The sequence below is a fragment of the Trichoderma atroviride genome, chromosome 2 (genome assembly GCF_020647795.1).
Source record: "Trichoderma atroviride chromosome 2, complete sequence".
Classification (NCBI taxonomy): domain Eukaryota; kingdom Fungi; phylum Ascomycota; class Sordariomycetes; order Hypocreales; family Hypocreaceae; genus Trichoderma; species Trichoderma atroviride.
In genome coordinates this window covers 2,040,417-2,061,798 of record NC_089401.1, presented here as the reverse complement: position 1 = coordinate 2,061,798, position 21,382 = coordinate 2,040,417, and the positions used below count along the sequence as shown (strand labels likewise).

The following is a 21,382-nucleotide window of genomic DNA, read 5'->3' as shown; positions in this document are numbered from 1 at the left end:
TCTTTTTTTCCCTAATTTTTTTTTTTTTTTTTGGACGTTCAAAAGGCAAGTTTTTGAGGAGGGAATAATTGGTTCAGGATCTTTTGGGTATATATGGCATTGGGTGGAATTGGGGGGGGTTTCGAAAAAAAAAAATTAGCATGGAAATTTGGATCGAAGTAGACAGACCGTTTGTGCATAGGAATATACAGCACAAGCAAACGAAATGAAACAAGAAATTCACAATAACAACCTGGGCTCCTCTACCTGAGATGTATGTACAGTAGGTTACAATTGGGGTACTTTTTAGATGCTGCTACTATTGCTACTACGGTAGTACTGCTATATACTCGACCAATGGCGGTGATATTCAAAGTGGAGTGAGTAATGCTATTTGTATAAATTAATGAGACGTATGGGTTACATGCTGTCCAATCTTTAGGTGACTTAACTTTACTCTTCTCGTAAAGAGCCTTTTGAGTACGCCCGTCTAATTGATCATACAGCCAATCCAACCCACAGAAGGAAGGAAAAAAAAAAAAGGACACCCCCAGAGACCGTGTTTGGGCCTCGGCCTTCTTTTCTTTCATCCTTGCTTTGAATGACAGGCGTAATACATACACGGGTAGTAGTAGGTATGTATATACAAGGATACGTGGAAAGCAGGGGGGTATTACAACAAGCAAAATATGAGAAGGAAAACGTCATTCTAGACGGGGGGTGGGAAGAAAGAAAAAAAGGCAAATGGATTGACGGATTGCGGTCACGGTAGCGAGCGGGCATGCAGGGGATTGGCTATTAAAATCTTCGTTCCTTGTATATTCCTGCAGGTATTCCTTCTATGGGAGGCCGCGTCATCTACGCCAAAAAAAAAAATATGCAGCAGACAAAAAGAAGAGGCTTGTCTGTCTGTCTGTCCAATAGGTAATAAAAAGGGGGAGAGAGAGAAGTAGTATATGATACATAGCCAAGGTGGCTGCGGCACGGCCTGAAACGGCGTGCATGATTCTGCGCCCGTATACGTACATGAAGACGATGTTACTAGCCAGTCCCCCGTGTGGTGCATGGCGATAAAAGGTGGCAAATTTCGAGGCAGAAGGTAAATGATAAAGGGGATAGTCTGTTCCCAGCTGCATAATTGTACCGGTACTTCGTGCTCCAAAACGAGACAAGAGCGTACTATGTGTACAGGCTGTCTGTCAGTGTTAGGCGTCCTCCAAGTTTGCTCCCAACAAAAGGCCCCCCTGGAGAGTGGGGCCCGTCAGATGCAGCAAAGTCTGGGGTAATTCATACATATGCGGGGAGAAAGGAGTCTAGGAGTGGAGTGCACGAAGCCAACCAGAGACTGCCAGCGTCTGTAAGGCCAGAGAGAGGGGAGGTAAGAGGAGCCAAAAAAGGGGGGTTGCATATGCGGCTGTGCGGTGCATTGGGTTGAAGGAAACCATCCCAGGGTGCACGAATGCCTGCTTAGGTAGGCGTGCGTGCTGCAGACTTGCATGGTATGGCTGCAATGCTTCTTTGCCCGATAGCATATACTGCACGTCTTCGTATCATTTGGTATCCAATACATGCGAGATGCCTTTGGGCCGAATGACTCCAAATCTTGAATTGCATAGGTGCGGCATCCAGCACAACTTATTGACCACATGTTCACCGATTTTGACCAGGGCGGATAAGAACAGCTTGTGTCTGTCTGCCGGTCACTGATTGCTGCAGTGTGTCATGTCCAGCCAAATGCGCTGCTCATGTCAGGGCCGGTGTTGCGGACGCCTCTATGCTATCAGCGGGATTAGGACCGAGATACTTGAGGGCTTTGACGAGGATGCGCCGCGAATGGACGTTCACATCTGCAAGCTCGACTTCGAATTGGTCTCCAACTCGGACGTCCTTGACGAGGGCCTTGTGATTCAAGCCCTCGATATCCATTATCGCATTTAGACCGAAGAAATCCACTCTACCAATGCAGCCCTGCCGCCAGCGCGAACTAACAGTAAATCGGAGCTTGCGAGGTGCCGTCTTCTCGAAGCGCCATGCACGGACAAGGGCGATGAGGATCCACTCGAGGATGCCACGAGAGACTGTGCGCGCCATCTTCTCGCGAACCTCCAACAGCGGAAGGGTAGTCGCGAGCTGAGTGGAAGAAAATGGAAGAATGCCATCCAAATCATCAGTCTCCGGATCAATGGTTCGCTGAGTGGTTCGCTCGTGCTGTAAGGCTGCATGGATTTGCCAATGGACAAGCAAGTCAGAGAAACGACGCAGCGGCGATGTGGCTTTGGCATACATGTCCAGCCCAAGGAGGAAGTATGAGCCTGGCTGACTCGATATCTCGATTCCGCCAGTGAGTCGAGCCAATTCTTGTCGCTGGCTGCCGCTTGGCTCAACACCCTTCCTGATGAGAGGGTAAATCTCCTTTGTGGCGTAATTGAATGCTTTATCAATACCATGTCTAAACTTGACGTTCCTCCGGTAGGGAATTGGGATGCTGCGAGACGAACACCATCGTGCCGCAATTTCACCAGCCAGAACCATAGTATTAGAAACAACGGAACACCCCGTGGATGTCTCGTAGGCGGCTTTGATATATGGATCAGGCGGCAGGATTTTTGATCCGTCTCCTTCCCCAGGAGTATCATGGAGAGTCACCGAGACGGATGGGCGAGGGAAAAAGTATGGCCACGCTCCTTTTCCGAGACGCTTGCTTTTGATAGCCTCGGCGAGTTGATACAATAATAACAAATCTTCTTTGCCGGATGAGTCCAAATCCCGGGCTGCAAGCATTGGACGATTTAATTGCGGCTCTCCGTTCCCTTCTGGCTTTCCGACGACGAGACTGTAGCTAGGAACAGGCGGCGGTGTTGGCTCTTTGCAGAATTTAGATACGTCCTCGGGATCCAGGTAGACGACCTTTCCGAGCGTGCTTGGTTCAACCTTGAAGTCTAGCAACTCGCCAGCTCTGTTGACTCTTGCACTGAAAGTTAATGCTGGACTTCCTGATTTGAGTGAAAACTGACTAACAAGACCATCGGAGGCATAGTCTTTGGCGTCGTCATCTTCGCTCAAGTTAGAAGGTAGCATGGCTTGAAAGTGTCCAGGCAGGTATATGTTCTCCGGAATCAGCTCCATGTATTTGCACAGTTCAGAGTTTGGCTTAATACTTGATGCAGGATCGGCTGCATGGACGTGCAGCCAAAACTCGTCAGGGTTATCTGTGCGCTCCAGTGAGATACCATCATCAATAACCATAGTCGACACTGCGTCAATACAAAATATTGTAGACTGCCCATGCTCTCGCCTGAAGCCCGCTGCAATGTCTGGCCGCTTAGATTCTTCGAGATTGCTGGGAACTTCTCGTTCCAAGCCGCCACCCCTGGCTATTGTGACGTTTGGGAAACGGACTTTGTAACGTGACGGGATTTCCCACGGAGGAATGATGCCAATTTCTTGCAAAAATGTCCAGGCCGTGCTCTGGTCGAGAACGGTATCATCGTAAAGTTCGAGGGCGCGAAGAATCAGGGCGCCGTGACCGTGAAATTTCGACCCGGGTTCGAAAAGATCATAACTCGCCCACCATTCCAAGAAGGCAATGATATCCTTGCTTGCCGGAGACCACTCCGTCTGTGGCAGCTGCATAGCGTCTCCAGGAGCAAGGGTACCATGGGGCGTCCATTGTCGTCTTGAGCGGCTCTCCAAGATTGCTTCCCGTGCCTGGAGAATAAATTTCCCCAGTATAGTCTCCTCAAGCTCGTGTGGTTTTGGCGCTCTCAGGCGTTTCATGTTAGTTTCTGTGTAGTCGCGGACCATAGTAACAACCTTGTTGATGATTTGCGAATGACTCTGAGGGAAAATTTCGAATAAATGGTCTTGACGATGGCAGTCACTAGACGGGCTGAGTGGCCGAAAGCCAATCTCATTTTGATATAACGCTGCATGGACAGCATATAGTGCAAAAGGGGGGAATTGGCCGCGTACTTTGAGAGATGCAGGCAGTAGTATATCGGCAATCTCAAAAAGGCTCAGATACCTGGCTTGTTGCTGAGTGGACAAAAATGTCCTGACTGCATCCAGCTTTGCGAGGTTCTGTTTCTGCACAGCCTCTGCTTTGAGCCTGAAATCCGTCATTTTTTGGATAAGCTGAGAGCCATCATCTCGTAAGGGGCCCTGTTCGTTGCGGCGGAGTTCTTCAAACTGTTCAATTGATGCCTTTCGTGGCAACTTTGCCATCACAGGCGCCAACTCTTCCTGTGTAGCAAACTTGGCCACCGTGAATAGCGGAGAATAGCCCATGCTAGTGAGCCATCTACCATTAACAGCATAGAAATGATTCCTCTCTCCAAAGTACCCTAGGTAGATTGCAAAGAGGGGCACGCGCGAGCCAAGTTGTCTGAGACGGATGTTAGTATTTATGCTCCCAAGGCCAGGCTGGCTGGTTCCTTACTTCAATTCAACGAGATCACCAGGATGCCTCGAACTGTCACTAACAGCACCAACCTGGACGTCTTCATCGCCTACATCGTCGCCAAATTCATCCGTCATTCCAGCTTTATTAGGCCGCAGCTGGTCCATATCGGATGAGCCTGTCGATTGAGTTCGACTCAAGTCATTTGAGCCACTGCCGTATAGGATCATATCTGGAGGCATGCCATCAGAGTTGCTTTGCTTGTCTTGAGCAGCCCATAGCCGCAGCCGTTGGCGAATTGGCAAGTAGGGGACATCTTGAGGCGTCAACTTCTGCTTAGTCACAGCTTTTGGTATATGGGATTGCCCATATCTTCCCCGAGGTTGGGATTCACTGGTAGTGCTCGCCCAATGCTATATAGACAATGTAAGTAGAAACTTCACGACATGCCAACAAATACAAACTCACCACTTGAAGGCTTGAAAGAGCTATCCTTGACTTATCAATAGTAGGTCTATTTTCTGACCCATGTTTGATGAAACGACAGCGGCTGCGAGACAGATACTGCCGATAAACGGACTGGCAGCCTGGTCGGGGCAGCATCATGAACATATGCTACCACCTATTTTAAGATCAGCTTGCGCAGTGAATTTTTCAAGCCTTATCTGATCTGCTGGAGGTGTGGCGCCAGCTATGGGTGGCGCAACTGCCAATGTCACGTGAAATTTGGAGTAGTTGTGGCTTGTAAAACCCCAGTTTTCCCCCAGCTCAGCCGGGGTCGCTGGAGAATAAACTCCCACCACCAACAAGCTTATCGAAAGCGCGCATGGAATATATTGCACATCGGGCAATGACGCCCATGATGTCATTTGATGGCTTCAGAGCGGTGAAGGAATATCGGAGTTGGCATTCCAGATCTTACTATGGGCGAGCTGTATGAACCACGAGGTACGGAATACAGCAGTTTGTATTGCTCCAATAATGGCAGCTTCCGCTGTCTCAGACATTTGTTCTCTCTCCCTGATTGTCCTGGCAACACCACAGAGCGGAAGCGAGCCCACGCTTGGAATAAGCACCAAGCCGCCAATTAGTACTTGCACTATTTTGAGACAAATTACAACATTTCCGATTGTATATTCCTCCGGAAACGGAAGCCACAGTCTAGAGCTCTTGATCTCAGGGTAAAGTAGGCTTGAGATTCAGCCATCGGTTCAATGAAATGTTGAGATATTACCTACTGCTCGCTTGAAGCAACTCAAGCGAATCATGAGTGAAATTTAGCTTCTGACTGTCCTTGCAGATCCCCCAAATTCGCAACAATTTCATTAGGCAAGGCAGGTCCGTTCCTTGCTCTTGCATCAAGCCACACCTCCTAAGAATGGCAGCAACGCTGGCCAAAACCACGAAAGCTACAGGGATCGGAAAGTGCATAGGAAGGGGGAATCTCCTCGCTTATTTCGCGCACAAATCTCGCTGGCTTGTCTTTACCGCAATAATGGTAGTATTTTTGTGCGCGCCGTATCTATCTTGATAGGCATCTGCTGTTTGATCAGAGCATATTCTTTTTCCCTGAACGCAATCAGTCCAGAGTCCTGCAGTACTTTGGCATCACAGCCTCCCGCCTGCATTGGAGGTGAACGGCGCGAACGCTACTCTGTGCTCTCACCACCCGCATCGCCCGCTACCGACTTTCCTCATCTGGGAGACACTTTGGAATATCGCCCGCCTATAATTCGTCCACACGGCTCCACGGCATGCCCTGCTTGCATCGCAAATTGAGGACTGGCTTACCAGGGGCCAAGCCAAGCGATCCTTTTGAATAGCAGGGGTAGGCACCCATTCTGCAAATACGAGAATTGCCTGAATAGTAAGACTGCTAGCGAGTAAGCGGCCATGATTGGGCAGATTCGGACCAGGCTTCTCGAAGCAGAACTGGCGCCCCTTTCTCGAAATGAGCTTTTTTTCGCAGCCCAGCAGCCGAGCCTCGACATTTGCTGCCGCTTCAAGAGCCAGCGCGACCCCAAGACATCTTAAAACGGGACCCTTGTCAGAGGGGAAAGACGGGCTCTAGCTAGGGTCAGCAGAGGAAAGGTCCCCAAGCATTGCGGAGAATCTAAGCTTAAAATGGTACAAATGCAACCTACCGCTCATTTAGCTGGTGGTTCACGACGCCCACTAGAAGACCGCCACGAACGACCCCAAGACTTGCGCGATGAAGAATTGCATGGGGAATCCGCCAGACCTCGAGCTATAGCTAACGCCAACACCGACATCAGAAACGCCGACAGACCGGCCGCCACACCTAGGCAAGGGACGGACCACGAGCTGGGCTTAATAAGGTGCGAGGCGTTCTGTGCCTGGCCCGCCGAAGCGCCAAGCGGAGTGGGCAGATGCAGGAACAATCTCGCAGACTAGTCTAGCTAAGAGTGGCTGGCCAATGGATGCATGGGTGAGATTGGCCCGAGGATGAGGATCGTCGCTCTACTTACTTGGACGTCGACTTGCCTAGTGCCTGTCCCTGCTCCAAGGGAGGGTTGAGCGCCCGGCCAGAATCTCAGATGACAAGACGATGCTCATCTCCCGGCATAGAGCTGATCAGCCACTCATCGCCCGTCACCCGCGCATGTCGCAGCCTGTGGGCCCATGGAGTTCCGGTTCTCAATACGAAGAAGTGCCTCTGCTCGGCCTACTGCGGCTGCGGCTGCGGCTCCCTGTTGACGAGCATTCCTATCGCCCAGTTTGACGCAGCTTCGCAGCCTCAATGTCGCAGCGCTGTCCCATTGTCCATAACACAGCTGCCTACTTCGTCCATTGTCAGTCGGTACAGGCTTCCAATCCAAGCGGTCGTCGCCAATTCGCCCCTTTCAAGGAGTATTCAAGCGCAAAATGGAAATTGCTTGGCCAAGCTCCACCCTCTCCTATTTGACTACGAAAAGCCGTCTTGGCCTAGCAGCGACTTTGTATTAGCAGGCCGGCGATGGACTCAAAGGTGACCAGAGTGACTCGTCCTCTGTCCACCCCCCCTCTCTTTCCACCCCTGTCATTCCTGCTCTAGCTGGGGCAGTACCTCGTCTGCAGCGGAGGATTCCACAACCAGCTAGGTATACGTTCCGACCGATTGTTGGCGAGCACACCCCGTAGCCAGACAACAACGAGCCATGCTACCCGCCTCCACGCGCACCGCCCGTACTCATAATAATGGCCGCCTTGCCCACCCAGCCCGCCGTTCCCTTCTTCCTCTCTTGTTCCCTACGGATCGTCAAATCGAGGTCTTGAAGGAAGTTGCTTCCATTCGCTTTCCTCCTCTTGTTCTCCAGTAACCAACTTACCGCTTCACTCTTTCAGCGGGCATTCTTTTTTTTGTACTTGATATTCCTAATAGCCGAAAACCTTGTATTCATAATGAAGGGAACAATCGCCGCCGCCGCTGTGGCTGCCTTTGCCGGTGCTGCCAACGCTTCTCACGGCCACCGCCACGCCCACGAGCTCTTCGCCGCCAAGCGAGCCCAGACCGGCGATGTCTGCGTCCCGGGATGCACCACCATCTGGTCGACCGTCACCGGCGAGCCTACTTGTATGTTGATCGGCAACGGCACTGCCCAGCAGACCTAGATGGTCCCCTCGAGGTTTTGGTATAAGTGTATGCTAATCTGTCCCATAGGGGTTCCTGCGCCTCCTCCTGTCACCTCTGCTGCTCCTGTGGCCCCTACTACCGCTCCTGCGCAGCCCACCACTGAGACTCAGGCTCCCTCAACTTCCGAGGTGATTGTTGTTCCTGTCCCGACGCCGACTCCCATCTCATTCTCGACTCCTGGAACCTACACCATCCCGGCCACCACCATCACCCTGACCGAGTCCACCACCGTCTGCGGTGCTACCTCGACTGCGGTGCCCCCAGGAACACACACTGTCGGTGGTGTCACCACCATCGTTGAGACGGCCACCACCGTTACCTGCCCCGTTGCCACCGTCTCGACCAGTGGCACCGTTGTCACCAGCGTTATTGTCCAGACCACCTACGTCTGCCCTGCTGCGGGAACTTACACCATTGCTCCCATCACCACCACGGTCCCGGAGTCTACGGTCATCGTCTACCCCGTCCCCACCAGCTATGCTCCTGGTACCTACACCGCCCCTCAGAAGGTGGTCACCGTCACCGAGACTGACTATGTCACCTGGTGCCCCTTTGAGAGCTCTGGCCTCCCCACTACTCAGCCTGCTCCTACTCCTACGCCAGCTCCCGCCAGCTACCCTCCTCCTGCTGCTGCCAAGCCCAGCAGCTCTGCGCCGGTCTACGTTCCTCCTCCCGTCGTTCCCAAGCCCAAGCCTTCCCAGGCTGCCCCTAAGCCTAAGCCTCAGGCTCCTAGCGGTGGTCTGAGCGGCAGCAACGACCACTACGGTATCACCTACACTCCTTATGAGCCCACCACTGGAGACTGCAAGGGCGCTTCCGAGGTCGAGAAGGATATTTCCGATCTCAAGAACGCTGGCTTCCAGGTTATCCGTGTCTACTCAACTGACTGCAACACTCTCGAGAATGTTGGTGGCGCCGCTAAGAAGTACGGCCTCGATCTGATTCTCGGTGTCTTCGTCAAGGGTGACGGCTGCAGCTATGACACTCCCGATATCAAGAGCCAGGTTGACGCCATTTCCGCCTGGGCTCAGTGGGACATTGTCAAGCTCATTGTTGTGGGTAACGAGGCTATTATGAACAGCTACTGCTCTGCTACTCAGCTTGCTTCTCTGATCACCACAGTCAAGGGCAAGTGCAGCGGCTACAGTGGCCCTTACACCATCTCTGAGACTCTTAACATCTGGCAGCAGCCTGCTGTTTCTTCCGCCATCTGCCCTGTTGTCGACGTCGCTGGTGCCAACATCCACCCTTACTTCAACACCGCCACTCCCGCTTCATCCGCTGGTGACTTCGTCGCTGGTCAGCTCGAGCTCCTGAACAAGGTTTGCTCCGGCAAGGAGGCCATTAACCTGGAGTGCGGCTGGCCTAAGCAGGGATCATGCAATGGTGCTGCCTGCCCTGGCCACAGCGAGCAGACCACTGCCATTCAGTCTATTCGTGAGAAGTGCGGTGACAAGACCGTCTTCTTCTCTTTCGACGACGACATGTGGAAGCAGCCTGGTCCTTTGGGCTGCGAACAGAGCTGGGGTGTTGCAGCTGCCTTCTCCATTTCTGGCATCTACTAAACAGATTCAGAGTATGATACGCAGTGCACGATGGGTTCAACTACAGCGAAATGTCGTATGCCAGACAGGGCCACGATCGACAATCTAGAGCCAGTTCGGCAGTCCAGGCGGCCGTGACGGCTTCAGATGCCGCTCCCTTACAAGAGATGGACCTGGTCTGGCTACCATTTTCTCTATGCTTTGGCGGGTATTGTGATATACGAGTCTTGTGGTTTTTGTTTTTTTGGGACAATTGCGCGGTAGTTCTGTATATGAGGTCGCCATAGGTCCGGGTGTATATTTTGCATCTGATGCTAATGCTGTAATTTATTAATTATTCCATGAACCTGTTATAAGCCGTGATGAAAGTGCGCCGTAGATCCATATCAAGTGTACACACCCATGTAAAGCTCACCGTGTGTGGGCGCCCAAGTTGGCAACACGATTGTGAAAGAGGACAAGTATTACAGAATTGATGTTACATCCGGCCGTGAGGTTGTTTTTCCATTGCTATTTTCTCTCCCTTTCTTCTCAAATAGAAAGATCAGATTAGGCCATTTACGAGCCAGAGATCTCACCTCTGCAAACCGCCTATTTACACTTACCCTGTAGACGACTGAAAATCTCGGCTTCAACAATGCATAACTAACCCATGATCATGGATTGACACGGTTTTGTTTGAGAATTCAGCCTTTTTTTTTTCTTTCTTCAATTTCCTTTTCTCTTAGTTATGAATCAGTGTGCACGCATTAGTAGGCGACTTTACACAGTTAATGTGGTGTACCATTTGTCATGTGTAAAAAGATCCTCGGTTTTATCATCTTTGCATTCCAAGTTATTTTTCCATCTGCCAAAACAATTTCTATCATGGCTACCTATTGTATAGACGAGTTCTTGCTTTCCAAGTAGTGTATATGCATATTGAAGCCCTAAACTCAAACCCACAATGTATACCTATGCTCTCACACACCCACTCGTATAATACATGCCACGCCTCACCAACAAACAGCCAAACCCCCCTAAAAAAACAAATCAAGATGAGAAAGTAAAAAGTATAAAAAGATGAAAAGCCATTTCGTCCTATATGCCTATGATATATACCATTGTGTGTGTTTTTCTTTCGGAATACCACCATTCCTTTATTCCTAACCTTAAGCTACATGTGCCTCCCTCGTTGATCTTCCTAGCTTCAACCCTGGAAACGTAAAATTGGAAAAAATATGGCTACATTTCGACCACGACGCAAAAGAAACAATCTTGTCTCATGCCATATGTGGAAGAAGCAGAAGTGAAAAATAAGAAGAACAAAATAGGATGAGTGAGAAGAAGAACAAGGCTAGAATGCAAACAAGAAAACCGCTTGTAACCCGTACTTGTAAGCCCCCGTGTATCTGACTCAAGTGCCATGCTCAGAAAAACCTAACAAAATGAAAAAGGAGAACAGAAAAAAAGACAAGAAAAGAAGGAAATGGCCAGGGAATGATAGTGCAATTTCAGCCCAGTAAGGTTGGCTACTTACAAGGCCTCGCTTTTTATCGTGTCCTGTTCTTTTCTTTTCTTAGACAAGAAGGAAATGGCCAGGGAATGATAGTGCAATTTCAGCCCAGTAAGGTTGGCTACTTACAAGGCCTCGCTTTTTATCGTGTCCTGTTCTTTTCTTTTCTTAGACAAGAAGGAAGAGCGCCTGATTTTCCCAAAACCACCTCTCTAATATTTTTGCTTTCTTGTCCCCCCCCTTTTTAAACACTCATATAACAACAAGGGGAATAAATAAAATGAGTATCCAAAACATGCAGAGATGTAAAATTCATGAATCCCCAGGGCAAATCTGACCATGAGCAGATCCCAGGGCATAAAGATGTTCCAGGCTTCACCCTTCAACAGCCGTTTGTGTAAGGTGAAGGTACCAAAGATACCATGCCAGAAAAAAAAAAATTGAAGAAATGCATGCTAAAACGAATCGAGCTCAAAAAAGGTAAAAATATGAGAATGAATAAGAAGTCATCACAGTCATAGGTAGAGGTAAAGGGAGGGTCCTGGTGAGAGACGTATGTGTGAAGTATGTACAAGTCAAACGGAGCTTCCTGAAACAGTGACATGAAGAGAGAGGAAGACAGAAAGGCGGATAATAATATAAAAAGAAACGGGTCGTAACTTCTTCACAGGATTGGTGTTTAGTTCTTCCAGTTACTTTGGTTTAGAATATACTGGGACCATCCATGAGTGGTGGTGGCCGGCTGTGTTGCCAGTCATTCCAAGTGGCCGAGAATTCGTTGTCTTTGTCGTCATCGTTGTTGCTGTTGTTGCTGTTGTTGATGTTGTTGCTATTGTTGCTATTGTTGCTGTTGCTGTTGCTGCTGCTGCTGTTGTTGCTGCTGCTGGCGGTGGCGGCGGCGGTGGTGGTGGTGGTGGTGGTGGTGGTGGTGTTGTTGTTGTCGTTGCCTGGAAGAGGCCGCCGCCGTCCTGCTGAGAGAGGCTCATCAACTCCGTAGCTACAGCGCTCAAACTGCAGCAGTCCGCCACGGTGAGCGTCACAGCAGAGGACGTTGAGATTCTGACCGTCGTTGGTAAATGCCACACCGCCAATCTCACCAAAGATATCGATGGTTTGTTTAGACCCGAAAGTGCCGGCATCAATCAGGTGGATATAGTCAGCCTCTTCGGCAGCAGCAAGGATCGGCTTGCCACAACCTGTTGGCGAAAAGCGCAGATTTCGGACACCAGCCATCTCGGTATTTATTGTGCAGATCGGTGAGGTGATGCCACTTGAATTCTGCCAGCGTCGAGCGTCCCAGATCTTGATAGTCTTGTCTTGGAATCCGGTGGCAACTGTCCAGCCATTGTCTGACCAGTCGCAGGCAAAGCCGTAATCACGGTGCCCGTCCAGCTTCTGTAGGACTTCTCCCGTCTCTGCGTTGGTGATTAAGACATTCAGGTCATCGCCCACAACGACCCTCAGTCGACCATCTGGTGACATGGCCGAGCAATTTAGCGCAAAAGGGTATGTGAAGGTAGAGGTGAATTTTTCTGTCCGAAGGTCCATGAGGCGGAAACGATTGTCATTGCTTGCGATGGCGGCAGCGGGGCTATCGGATCTCCTCGGCTTGTATATCTTGATGTGGTTGGTGATACCGCTGATATTAGTAGATATTTGCCCCTCGGAGTAGTTCCTCCTGTCTTCATTGCTCAGCGACTGCAGAAAGTAGTCGCCGCCGAATGTACCACTCATCAACAAGCCGCAGCCGGCATCCAGTGTTGAGATTGCCGGGCCCGTCATACCAGAAAATGCGCGTAGATCCATGGCCAATGTGGTTTTTTTCGTCGCCGTATTCATCACGTTTATGCCATGGACGCTGGGGTAAAACGCCTGTGTCCGAGTAGGACAGGCAAGAACGCTCCGGAGCTGGAAATGGGCAAGACTAATGTCTCGTCGAACGTCCATCCTGTAGAATCTGAAGAAGTTCTCGGTCGAAGGAATTTTGTCTTTTGCTTCAATCTAAATTTCGAGTTGGATAATTAGAACAAAACCTCTTTGTATTGTCATTTGGAGGGTAATCTGCCATGGAAAACTTACGTAAATATCAGAGCCAGGCCTGTTGACGTAGTTCCTGTACGTTTGTCGACGAATTTCTCTGGCGTAGTAGCGGGCCGTGTTCATACTGTCCCAGTCTAGGCCTTGCATATCACAGCCATTGGCGCGCAGGTCTCTGTAATGAACACGCTCCACTCCGCTGTTGGCCTGCTTCAAGACTCTACGGATGCCCGGCCGAGGTAACCTCAACGACATTAGCGGGACGTTTCCGTAGGCCCAAGAGCGTAGGAAGTCGACCAGGCCGTAGTTTTCGGATCCCAATATGCTCGGGTTTGGATTACTCATGTGAGGTGGGGGGAAAGGATCGAGCAACATCTGCTCCTCATCTTCATCGAGTGATAGCTCGTCTGCTGACAGGGGATTTTGGAGTAGTATGTTGAGGGCTTCGTCGAGCAATTGTTGTGGCATATTGTCCGGTAACGGCAGCTGGTCGCTTGGATGGAGATAGTGCGCAAGGCTGGGTATCGAGGTTGGTGGCGCATGTGACTCTTCGTCGTCGCTCATCATTTCGTCGTCTTCGTCATCCTCATCCTCATCGTACTCTCCGTACTCTTCGTCCTCATCATCGTCGTACTCTTCATCCTCGTCATCCTCGTCCATTTCTCCTTCGTCATCCGCCAGGCCATCGGCGTAGTGTTCGTTGTAAGTTGTGCTGGCCTCAATCATGTAATTGCCACCAACAGTTCCATTCATGTGGCTAACGGGAGCTCCTCCATCGCCATCGCTATCGCTCATCTCTTGGTCGAAGAAGTCATCCATGTCAGGATGGTGCTGGGAGGATGTGTATGCGACTTCGTATGGATGGTCAAGGAATGAGTTGGTGGGAGGGTCTAGTGGGAGTTGGTTGCTACCAGAATTGACATCGACGGGTGCGTGGTAAAAGCTGCTTTGGGATTGCTCAGAAAAATGTGTTTCGTGCTGGTCGAAATACATTTTGTCGCCTGTGCTGTTACCTAGGGCATAGTGCGCCTGGTTACAGCACAAGCGATCTTGATGTTGGTTATCCTGCTGCGAGCAGTGGTGGAGGCTGGGAGGGTCAATGTGCTCGCCGTCGTGGCCGTCGCATGAAGAGTTTTCGTAGAGCTCGCAATCCAGTGGCAATGAGAGCGAAATGGGTCGCATGACTGTCCGCGACAACAGCAAGGCTCGTGGCCAGGTGTTGCGGGATTGCGGCAGGGACACGCGCTACGGGCCTGCGTCCCGAGCTGTGCCTTGTCCCGGCCTCGTCTTTTGCTGCCGACGGTGGCTCTCCTATCCCCTGGTGCGAATGCACAAGCAAGGGCAAGGGGGAGGGGGGGCTGTCGCCTCTTCAAATCAACCTTGATCTGGTGCAAGCCTCCAGGCTGTCGGATGCGCTACTCTTTTCCCACCTGGTAGATGAGCTGCTGCCCTTGTCTTTGCGACTGCAACCTTGCCACACCTCTTGTTGGTATAATCCCGATGTGTCCCTCCTCGGCCTCTCAAGGTTCTTGAGTGGGTGGTGGCGACGGTGACAACGGTATAGTATTAGCAACCGTGGTGGTATACCGCCCTTTCTCTTTTGCTCGTGATCTTTCAGCCGCAGGCGTCCGGCCTGGTTCCTGCTTGACTCGCTCAAGCACTAGCGCCTTGGGACGTTCGCTTCGACTGTTAATACTGCAAGTAGCCGCGCTTTCCTGGCCTCTGCGGTACAGCTATCGCAGCCTCAGCTAAGAGGGAATGGGATACTAGTAGGTATTAAAGGTGAAGATGGGCGGGTAAAGGCGTATGGCTCGCGCGCGTGGGGTCGAATTGCCGGCACGGCCCAATGGATCAGAAAGGGCCGTTGGACGAGATGGGACGCGGAGGCGAGGATGCCGCCGTTTAGCTCCCTTTGGCCGCTGCTGGTCCTTGCTGTCGCCAATAGTGATGCCGGAGAGGGCCTGCTGGGCTGGTTAGGATCGCAACGGGCGTTGAAGGATTGGCTGTGGTCTGGCAGCGGCAGAGGACATGTGATTGGCGGCAGAGGGGGCGGGCAGTGATGATCTGGGGATGACAACGGCGATGAAAGGCGAAGGTGAGAGATGGAGAGACGGAGAGATGGAGAGGTGAAGCGAGGGGTTTACTAATAGCACAGGTAGGACTACCAGCAGGAATACTGACCGATGAGTGGTTTCCCCGTCCGCCGGTGCCAGCAGCCTCGTGTGCTCCTGGGCAAGCTGTGGTGTAGAAGCGAGGTGAAGAAGCCGTAGTAGCGTCGCCCAGAAAGTTGTGGATAGACTGCCAACTTTAATACGGCCCGCGGCCGGACCTGATGAGAAAAAGCGTGTGCTCGATGGCCAATCTGCTTTGGTGCGAGTCAAGCCCCCTCCCCTCCCCCAGACTTTTCTGCTTGGCCTACTATACTACCACTACTGCTACTAGTATCCTGTCGGTCTGCCGGTCTGGCTTGTACCCGGAACCAGCGCGCAGGTAGACGAGACAGCCAGCCTCCAATCTCGAGTTGCTACGACGCTGTATGTGTGCGCATAAGGCTGACGCTGATGGGCTGGCATGTGCCGCCGTCTCGTCTCGTCTCGTCTCGTCTCGCCTCGCCTCTTCTCTTTTCTCTTCTCTCTTCTCTCAAACACCCAGTGCGCCTTGTGGTGATTGACTTAGCGCCGGCTGCGGCCTGGCCGAGTCGCGAACAATTGCAGAGCAGAGAAAAAGACGAGAATCAGACACATCATATGTGCCGTGTGCTGGTGAGCGCATTGTCCGAGCGATGCTAAAATCGGCGCCAAGCCGGGCAGGGTCCGTTGATAGACACCCGCCAGCCTTGAGGCCCAAAGGTCACAGGTACCACGCAGCGAAAATTACCGACTTGCTTCTTGGGGGGAGGGGACGATCCCCGTTCTAGGCCAAACGCACGCCATACTGTAGCAGCTCGCTGTGAACTGGACGGATCCCTGCTGGAGCGGCTGGCCAGGGGACGAGACCGAGTCCAAGGAAGCTGAAGCCTGTGCACTGTATGTATAGACTTGGATGGCAAGATGGGTTGACCGGGGTCGCCATGCACTTGAGCGCCTTGCAGCGACGTGCTGGCTGATGTGTTGTTGTTGATGTTGCAGCTGTTTATTTGTCTTTTGCCCATCTCGCTGAGGCCTTCAACCTGTCAAGTCCCGTGTACTTAGACGTGCAAAGCCCGACGCATAGAATCCGGGCTCTCGTGGAGTGTTGCACAACAGAAGCCGCACCACGGACACGCACACGGCATTGGCCCACGGGCGAGTGGCGCCGTGCTTGTGCTTGGATTTGTGGCCGGTCCCAGCATCAGTCCAGTATGGAGGGATTCTGGTGGCGTCCGGATATCGCTCGAGGCCGTCGTCGACTCGGAGCAATGCGTGCGAGGCGTGCCCGATGCCATCAAGTTGAAACCAGACCAGACCTCGACTCTGAGCGCGCCACGGCTTATGTCACAGCGCCTGCTGGTCTGCTAGGCCGTCTACGAGTGCTGGTGCTGGCGCTGGCGCTGCAGATGATGGGCTTCAACGATGATGATCCCGCCGTGGTACACGCTGGCTGCTGTTCAGTGGCCAGCACGGCGTCTGCTGAGCAGACAGCGCTCTTGGCCCCCAAACCGAACAAGATATACGTCAATTCCGATCCGGGTGCTGGATGGAGCACTTGGGCAAGGCAAGGAAAAAAAGAAGGTCCCCCAATTTCTCCGCTGCGGGCTGTTTGGCCAAAGCCTCCAACGGCCAACATCGCTCATCTCTCACATTTCGACCCTCTCTGCTTTTACTCCTCTCGGCCATGGATGCTTCTTAGTCTTGCAACAGACACGGCATGATAGTGCTGGTCTCTCGAGGCCTGATTGACTAGCAGGCTTTGTGTGAAATTGCCGCATGCACGATTTGCATTACCGGGATTACACTCGGGACGCCACGCCATGTCGCCCATTGGTCTGGAACTCGTAGCCTGCAGCGGTTGTCGCTGCCCTGTACAGGACTGATGCGACTGAATGCGAGCGACGGCAGCCGAGGAAGCAGCATGAAATCATTCGCAAGCATGGAAATCCATGTGGTAGCCTGAGAGCCCAATCGAACGAGGACTGCGCGCTTGCAAGCATGTCTACTGTACTTGGACAGTCTCAGCCTACCTGGCAGACAAACAGCAACACCTCACCTTTTTGGAGACTGGCTGACTACTAACATGTATGTATACCATGTATACCTATTATATCTCGAGTCCTAATAGGGCCGTTTCCTTGCAATTCAGGCAATCCGGACTCCGAAACTATTGCCAGGGAGCGATGCAGCTCAAACCGCAGTGGGAACATCCAGCGCTGCGGAAATATGCATGACAGCCACGCTCGCTGCCAAACGTGCCCATACAGGAAATGGTGACCGAGCGAAACCGAGCAGCAGCAGAGCTCCCTACAAATATGCCAGCATATACTGTACAGAACGCCCTGCAACGGCCGTGGCTTATCTCGATGGGGGATGAGATGGGATGATCAACCGGACTCTCGCTCCTCTCAGCCTTGGGTCTTGGCCACCATGCCATGCTCATCCTTCTTTTCCCCCTCCATGCTGGACATGCTCCCAAAAGCAGCAATCTGCTGCGGCATCAATGGGCTGGGTCGTCGCCCAACAACCAAAGACGGCCTCTGTTAGGCTTCGCTGCATGTGCATGCCTTCCAAATCCTCCGCACCTTGTGCCGGCATCATGCCATGCTATATCACAAGCGTCTCAAGCGTCAACGTCTCGCTACTGTGCTGTAGCAACTTGGAACGACCACTCCGTATACCAAGACGGGTGTACTGTCCATACAGTCCTCGGCCTCGTCCAGCTGAGAGGGTCTGGTTGCATCCCAAGAGGCATTAGGGGGCTCTGCCTGCATGCAGGATCCATATTTTCCTTCACCGGTCGCGCGTGTAGTTTGTGATAGATGACCTATAAGCTTGCCCGTTTTAGCCCCCCCCTTGTGCTCTGCCAGCCCGTCCATCCATCACCACGCTGGGCCGCCTCTTCTGGGCTGTTTGGCCCGTCTGGTGGCTGAGAAGGGATGGCAGAGAGGGGACGCTCCCCTGGCTGCTGCTGTAGCCGCCGATGTTTGCCACTACGAGTAAGGTGGCGGCAGCAGCAAGCATCATGAAGCATGAAGCACGAAGCAGCACGGGAGGTAGGCTCGACTTGTTTGTCTTGTACAGAATACACAGAGGCTAGGCTGTATGCGTACAGGAGCTCAAATGTATGGAGTAGAGTTTCGATTTGACTTGCCCCTGCCGTATACTCTTGACCTTGCGCGTACTGTCTCTTGATACGCCCATTAGCTATGAAAGCCGTCCGGAGTCTTGTGGCACTCCGGAATGGCTAGAGAATAGCCTTTCGTATAATAGCCGGCGGCGTTGGTTGATTGCTCGCATTTTCTGATGGCGCTACAAGTAGGACCTAGCAGTATTACGGAGCACCAAACGCACGTAGTATGGGGGAACAGGTCTGCAAATATACTACAAAGGCCACTAACGAAAAACTGAGGAAATACACATCACAAAAAGAGAAAACAGAATGGTCAATTTTTTAATTATTATCCTCCTTTGCCGCGTCTGCCTTTTGGCGTGTGCCTCTATTCATGCAATCGCGGTTGGTTTTCTAGTTTCCCTTTTCTTGGTTTTTTTTTTTACTTGTTCTCGTGTCCGACTACGGATACATGTACCTGGGAGCCACTCACTCTCCTTGTGAAGGCCCAAATCAGGGCGACTCCGAGAATATGCGGACTTGCAGGTGCATGGTGGACAAGCTTGCCCAAGGAAAAAAGAAATAGAAAGTACATGCAGTCACTAAAAGCCTACGGAGTATTACTGCCTGGCACCCTTTCCGTGCTATGCCAAGCCGTTCTTGTCAGCAAAAAAAAATACTTAGCAGTAAACTTCTCTCACTGGCCCTGGTTTCAGTAGCCAGCCCGTACACAACATCAATATGGTATCCAAGCCCGTGCAAAGTGCATGTAGCAGCCAGCCCGATGCGGGATTCTGCATGGCCGCATCAAGCTCACCCATGGCACCATTTGCCACGCATACACACACTCGCTCATTTTCATGTTCGTCCCTTATCTCTTGTGAAGAAGAGTAAAAGAAAATAGTATCTGCTTGTAATACCACTGGGTACTATCAGTTGGGTAGTTGTGATTTGCCAAGGCAGCTGAATGCTCAGATTGGGGAAAGGGGCTTTCTCCCAAAACAAGACAATTGAAAGCCCATATTGGTCTCGTTTCACCACGATGCTCGGTCGTCTCGGACAACTATTGTCATGGCTGTAATGACCCAAATGCAGCATTTCTAATACATGTCTAGCAAAAGACCTGATTACTTCGTCTTACTCGTCTTGTCGGATCTTGGCTGTCCTGTTTTGGCCTTGCCGTGTAACCTAGAAATGCCTACCTACCTCTCCCCCCTCTTGCCTTTGCCCATTCACAATCTCTTGGCCTTGTGGAATCATGGATATGCCGCGATGACGAAAGAACAAAGCCCTCCGCGGAAATTCATCCATCAGACACACTCCGCCGTATCTATGTATGTAGAAAAGAGATAAGATTTACCGTATTCCGCTGACATGAGTTCACAAACACCTACTTTGGATGTTTTGCTTTCAAATCAACCTTGCCTCATTTTCCATACAGGATACAGATATATATCATATCTGTCATATAGGCATCACTACTTACTGGGCATCAACCAACAACTCAGTCCCTTTCCCTTGCACCCACAACAGTCATCTACCATTTCCCTAAAACAGGAAGCCAAACGTTCATGATTTCAAGCAACATGTAATCTCCTGCTCCATTCAATTCATTCCGCATATATGACACATCACGCAGCAGAATCCCATGCCGCAACAAAGTCCCTTTTGGTTAATCACCGATTAGATACAAAGCACTTTGTAATATCTCTATATATACTTCTTTACGTATTATAAAGAAACTGCCAAATAGGTAATTTGCCCGTATCGTCTCACCTTACCTCATTCTACTGGAGTAATATAATTCAGCACAGACAGAGACTCAGCCGGACATGGGTGCACAAATAGGGCAAGAGAATAAGAGGCGCTATAAGGAACAAACATACATGTCATCAATTCCAAATTCCATGGCTTTCACGCTACGGAGCAAATAATCCTCACCCACCCACTCTCATACCATCTTTAAATTAAACAAGTAAGAAAAAAAAGTCTTGGTAGATAGCAAGGTACACAATACTCATGTACCCATTAGGCTTAATCAATACACAAAGACGACCACGCCGGCTCGTCTCATCCCGTCCCGCCCGCCCGCCCGCCCGCCCGTCTCCTGTCACGTCACTAACAATTCCGAATCCCCTTGCACCACATCCAAAGCATCACAGTCCCGTCCATGAACAAGATCAGGCAAGATGGGTATAAAGCAGCAGCAGCAACGACAACAAGAGTGGTTGTTTGGGTTGCACTGATAGCCCACTCCGTAAGACGGACAGATAAAAACTCCACCTCCCCCATTCCCTCAAAATAAACCCCCAAACTTGCGATCTCACACATCCCGCATAAACAAGAAAAAGAAACGAAAAGAAAAAAGCTTCTCACCCTATTAAACTGCTTGCCCACTACAACGTGCAGCTCCCACTTGCTGTGTGAGAGAGAAAAAAAAGGGTCGGTGGGCGCCACCACGCGGGGGGTGTCTTTTCTTTTCTCTTTTTCCCGGGTTCCTTTTCCCTCTCTCTCTTCTCGTTTTTCTCGTACTGCCATAGGTACATACTTGCTCATTTCACACCCTCTCGCCTACTTACACTCACCGAGCCTGGTGCTTTTGCCCCCTCATCCAATTCTGAGTGGTGAGATTTGAGTTCTTATTGCATGCTGGCAGCGTTAAAGGGGTCAACAATATACACAATGTGTGTGTGTGTGTGTGTGTGTGTGTATTATGTGACGGCAAGACCTACGGGCAGAACGATGAAAGGAGAAAAGATAAGAAAACCAGACGCATGAAGCAACAAGACCAAAAGAGCATCTCATTACACGCGGGCGTGCCTCTATTACAAAAGCTGCTGCAAAAGCAACTACGGGCATAAACAAAAAGAGAAAAAAAAAAAAATACACGAATGCCCAAAAAGCCGCCCGCCCGGTTTCCCCCTTTGCACCAAAATCTTGCAGCATCACGCGACTCATCAAATCTTTCCAAAGCTGGCCCTTTCATTTGTCCGTCTGATGCTTGATAACGCCTGAATGTCTTTCGACCCCCGCAGCTGCGGCCTGCTCTGGAT

At 51.1% G+C, this 21,382-nt stretch overlaps 6 protein-coding genes across 6 annotated transcripts; 2 read left to right on the top strand and 4 right to left on the bottom strand.

The window, feature by feature from the left end:
- Positions 1 to 320: 320 nt before the first annotated feature.
- TrAtP1_003450 (uncharacterized protein) lies at positions 321 to 5,016 on the bottom strand. The gene is made up of 4 exons (XM_066111889.1): positions 4,847 to 5,016; positions 4,418 to 4,791; positions 432 to 4,363; positions 321 to 369 (listed from the first exon to the last, which is right to left on the bottom strand). The coding sequence occupies exons 1-3, from the start codon at positions 4,988 to 4,990 to the stop codon at positions 1,723 to 1,725; spliced, it is 3,159 nt and encodes a 1,052-aa protein (XP_065967969.1). The 5' UTR covers positions 4,991 to 5,016; the 3' UTR covers positions 321 to 369; positions 432 to 1,722.
- A 2,619-nt stretch (positions 5,017 to 7,635) lies between these two features.
- TrAtP1_003449 (uncharacterized protein) lies at positions 7,636 to 9,902 on the top strand. Its single transcript, XM_014088214.2, has 2 exons — positions 7,636 to 7,952; positions 8,040 to 9,902. The coding sequence occupies exons 1-2, from the start codon at positions 7,781 to 7,783 to the stop codon at positions 9,575 to 9,577; spliced, it is 1,710 nt and encodes a 569-aa protein (XP_013943689.2). The 5' UTR covers positions 7,636 to 7,780; the 3' UTR covers positions 9,578 to 9,902.
- A 447-nt stretch (positions 9,903 to 10,349) lies between these two features.
- TrAtP1_003448 (uncharacterized protein) lies at positions 10,350 to 14,270 on the bottom strand (the record flags this gene model as incomplete). Its single annotated transcript, XM_066111888.1, has 2 exons — positions 10,350 to 13,052; positions 13,131 to 14,270. The coding sequence occupies 2 exons, from the start codon at positions 14,268 to 14,270 to the stop codon at positions 11,754 to 11,756; spliced, it is 2,439 nt and encodes an 812-aa protein (XP_065967968.1). The 3' UTR covers positions 10,350 to 11,753.
- A 562-nt stretch (positions 14,271 to 14,832) lies between these two features.
- TrAtP1_003447 (uncharacterized protein) lies at positions 14,833 to 16,239 on the bottom strand (the record flags this gene model as incomplete). The annotated part of the gene is made up of 3 exons (XM_066111887.1): positions 14,833 to 15,049; positions 15,270 to 15,417; positions 15,966 to 16,239. The coding sequence occupies 3 exons, from the start codon at positions 16,237 to 16,239 to the stop codon at positions 14,833 to 14,835; spliced, it is 639 nt and encodes a 212-aa protein (XP_065967967.1).
- Positions 16,240 to 16,428: 189 nt separating this feature from the next.
- TrAtP1_003446 (uncharacterized protein) lies at positions 16,429 to 16,938 on the top strand (the record flags this gene model as incomplete). The annotated part of the gene is made up of 1 exon (XM_066111886.1): positions 16,429 to 16,938. One exon carries the CDS (start codon positions 16,429 to 16,431, stop codon positions 16,936 to 16,938), a length of 510 nt encoding a protein of 169 aa, XP_065967966.1.
- Positions 16,939 to 20,428: 3,490 nt separating this feature from the next.
- On the bottom strand, positions 20,429 to 21,356 carry TrAtP1_013331 (uncharacterized protein). Its single transcript, XM_066115871.1, has one exon. It carries the CDS (start codon positions 20,883 to 20,885, stop codon positions 20,448 to 20,450), a length of 438 nt encoding a protein of 145 aa, XP_065967965.1. The 5' UTR covers positions 20,886 to 21,356; the 3' UTR covers positions 20,429 to 20,447.
- Between the last annotated feature and the right edge of the window lie 26 nt (positions 21,357 to 21,382).

What these genes read in the sequence shown, in the direction of transcription:
- TrAtP1_003450 (XM_066111889.1), bottom strand. Translation starts at nt 4,990, where the DNA reads ATGTTCATGATGCTGCCCCGACCAGGCTGCCAGTCCGTTTATCGGCAG. An exon ending in CTCTTTCAAGCCTTCAAGTG is followed by an intron (nt 4,792 to 4,846) that starts GTGAGTTTGTAT and finishes TTGTCTATATAG; the next exon opens with CATTGGGCGAGCACTACCAG. An exon ending in GGTGATCTCGTTGAATTGAA is followed by an intron (nt 4,364 to 4,417) that starts GTAAGGAACCAG and finishes CATCCGTCTCAG; the next exon opens with ACAACTTGGCTCGCGCGTGC.
- TrAtP1_003449 (XM_014088214.2), top strand. Translation starts at nt 7,781, where the DNA reads ATGAAGGGAACAATCGCCGCCGCCGCTGTGGCTGCCTTTGCCGGTGCT. An exon ending in CGTCACCGGCGAGCCTACTT is followed by an intron (nt 7,953 to 8,039) that starts GTATGTTGATCG and finishes TCTGTCCCATAG; the next exon opens with GGGTTCCTGCGCCTCCTCCT.
- TrAtP1_013331 (XM_066115871.1), bottom strand. Translation starts at nt 20,885, where the DNA reads ATGAGCAAGTATGTACCTATGGCAGTACGAGAAAAACGAGAAGAGAGA.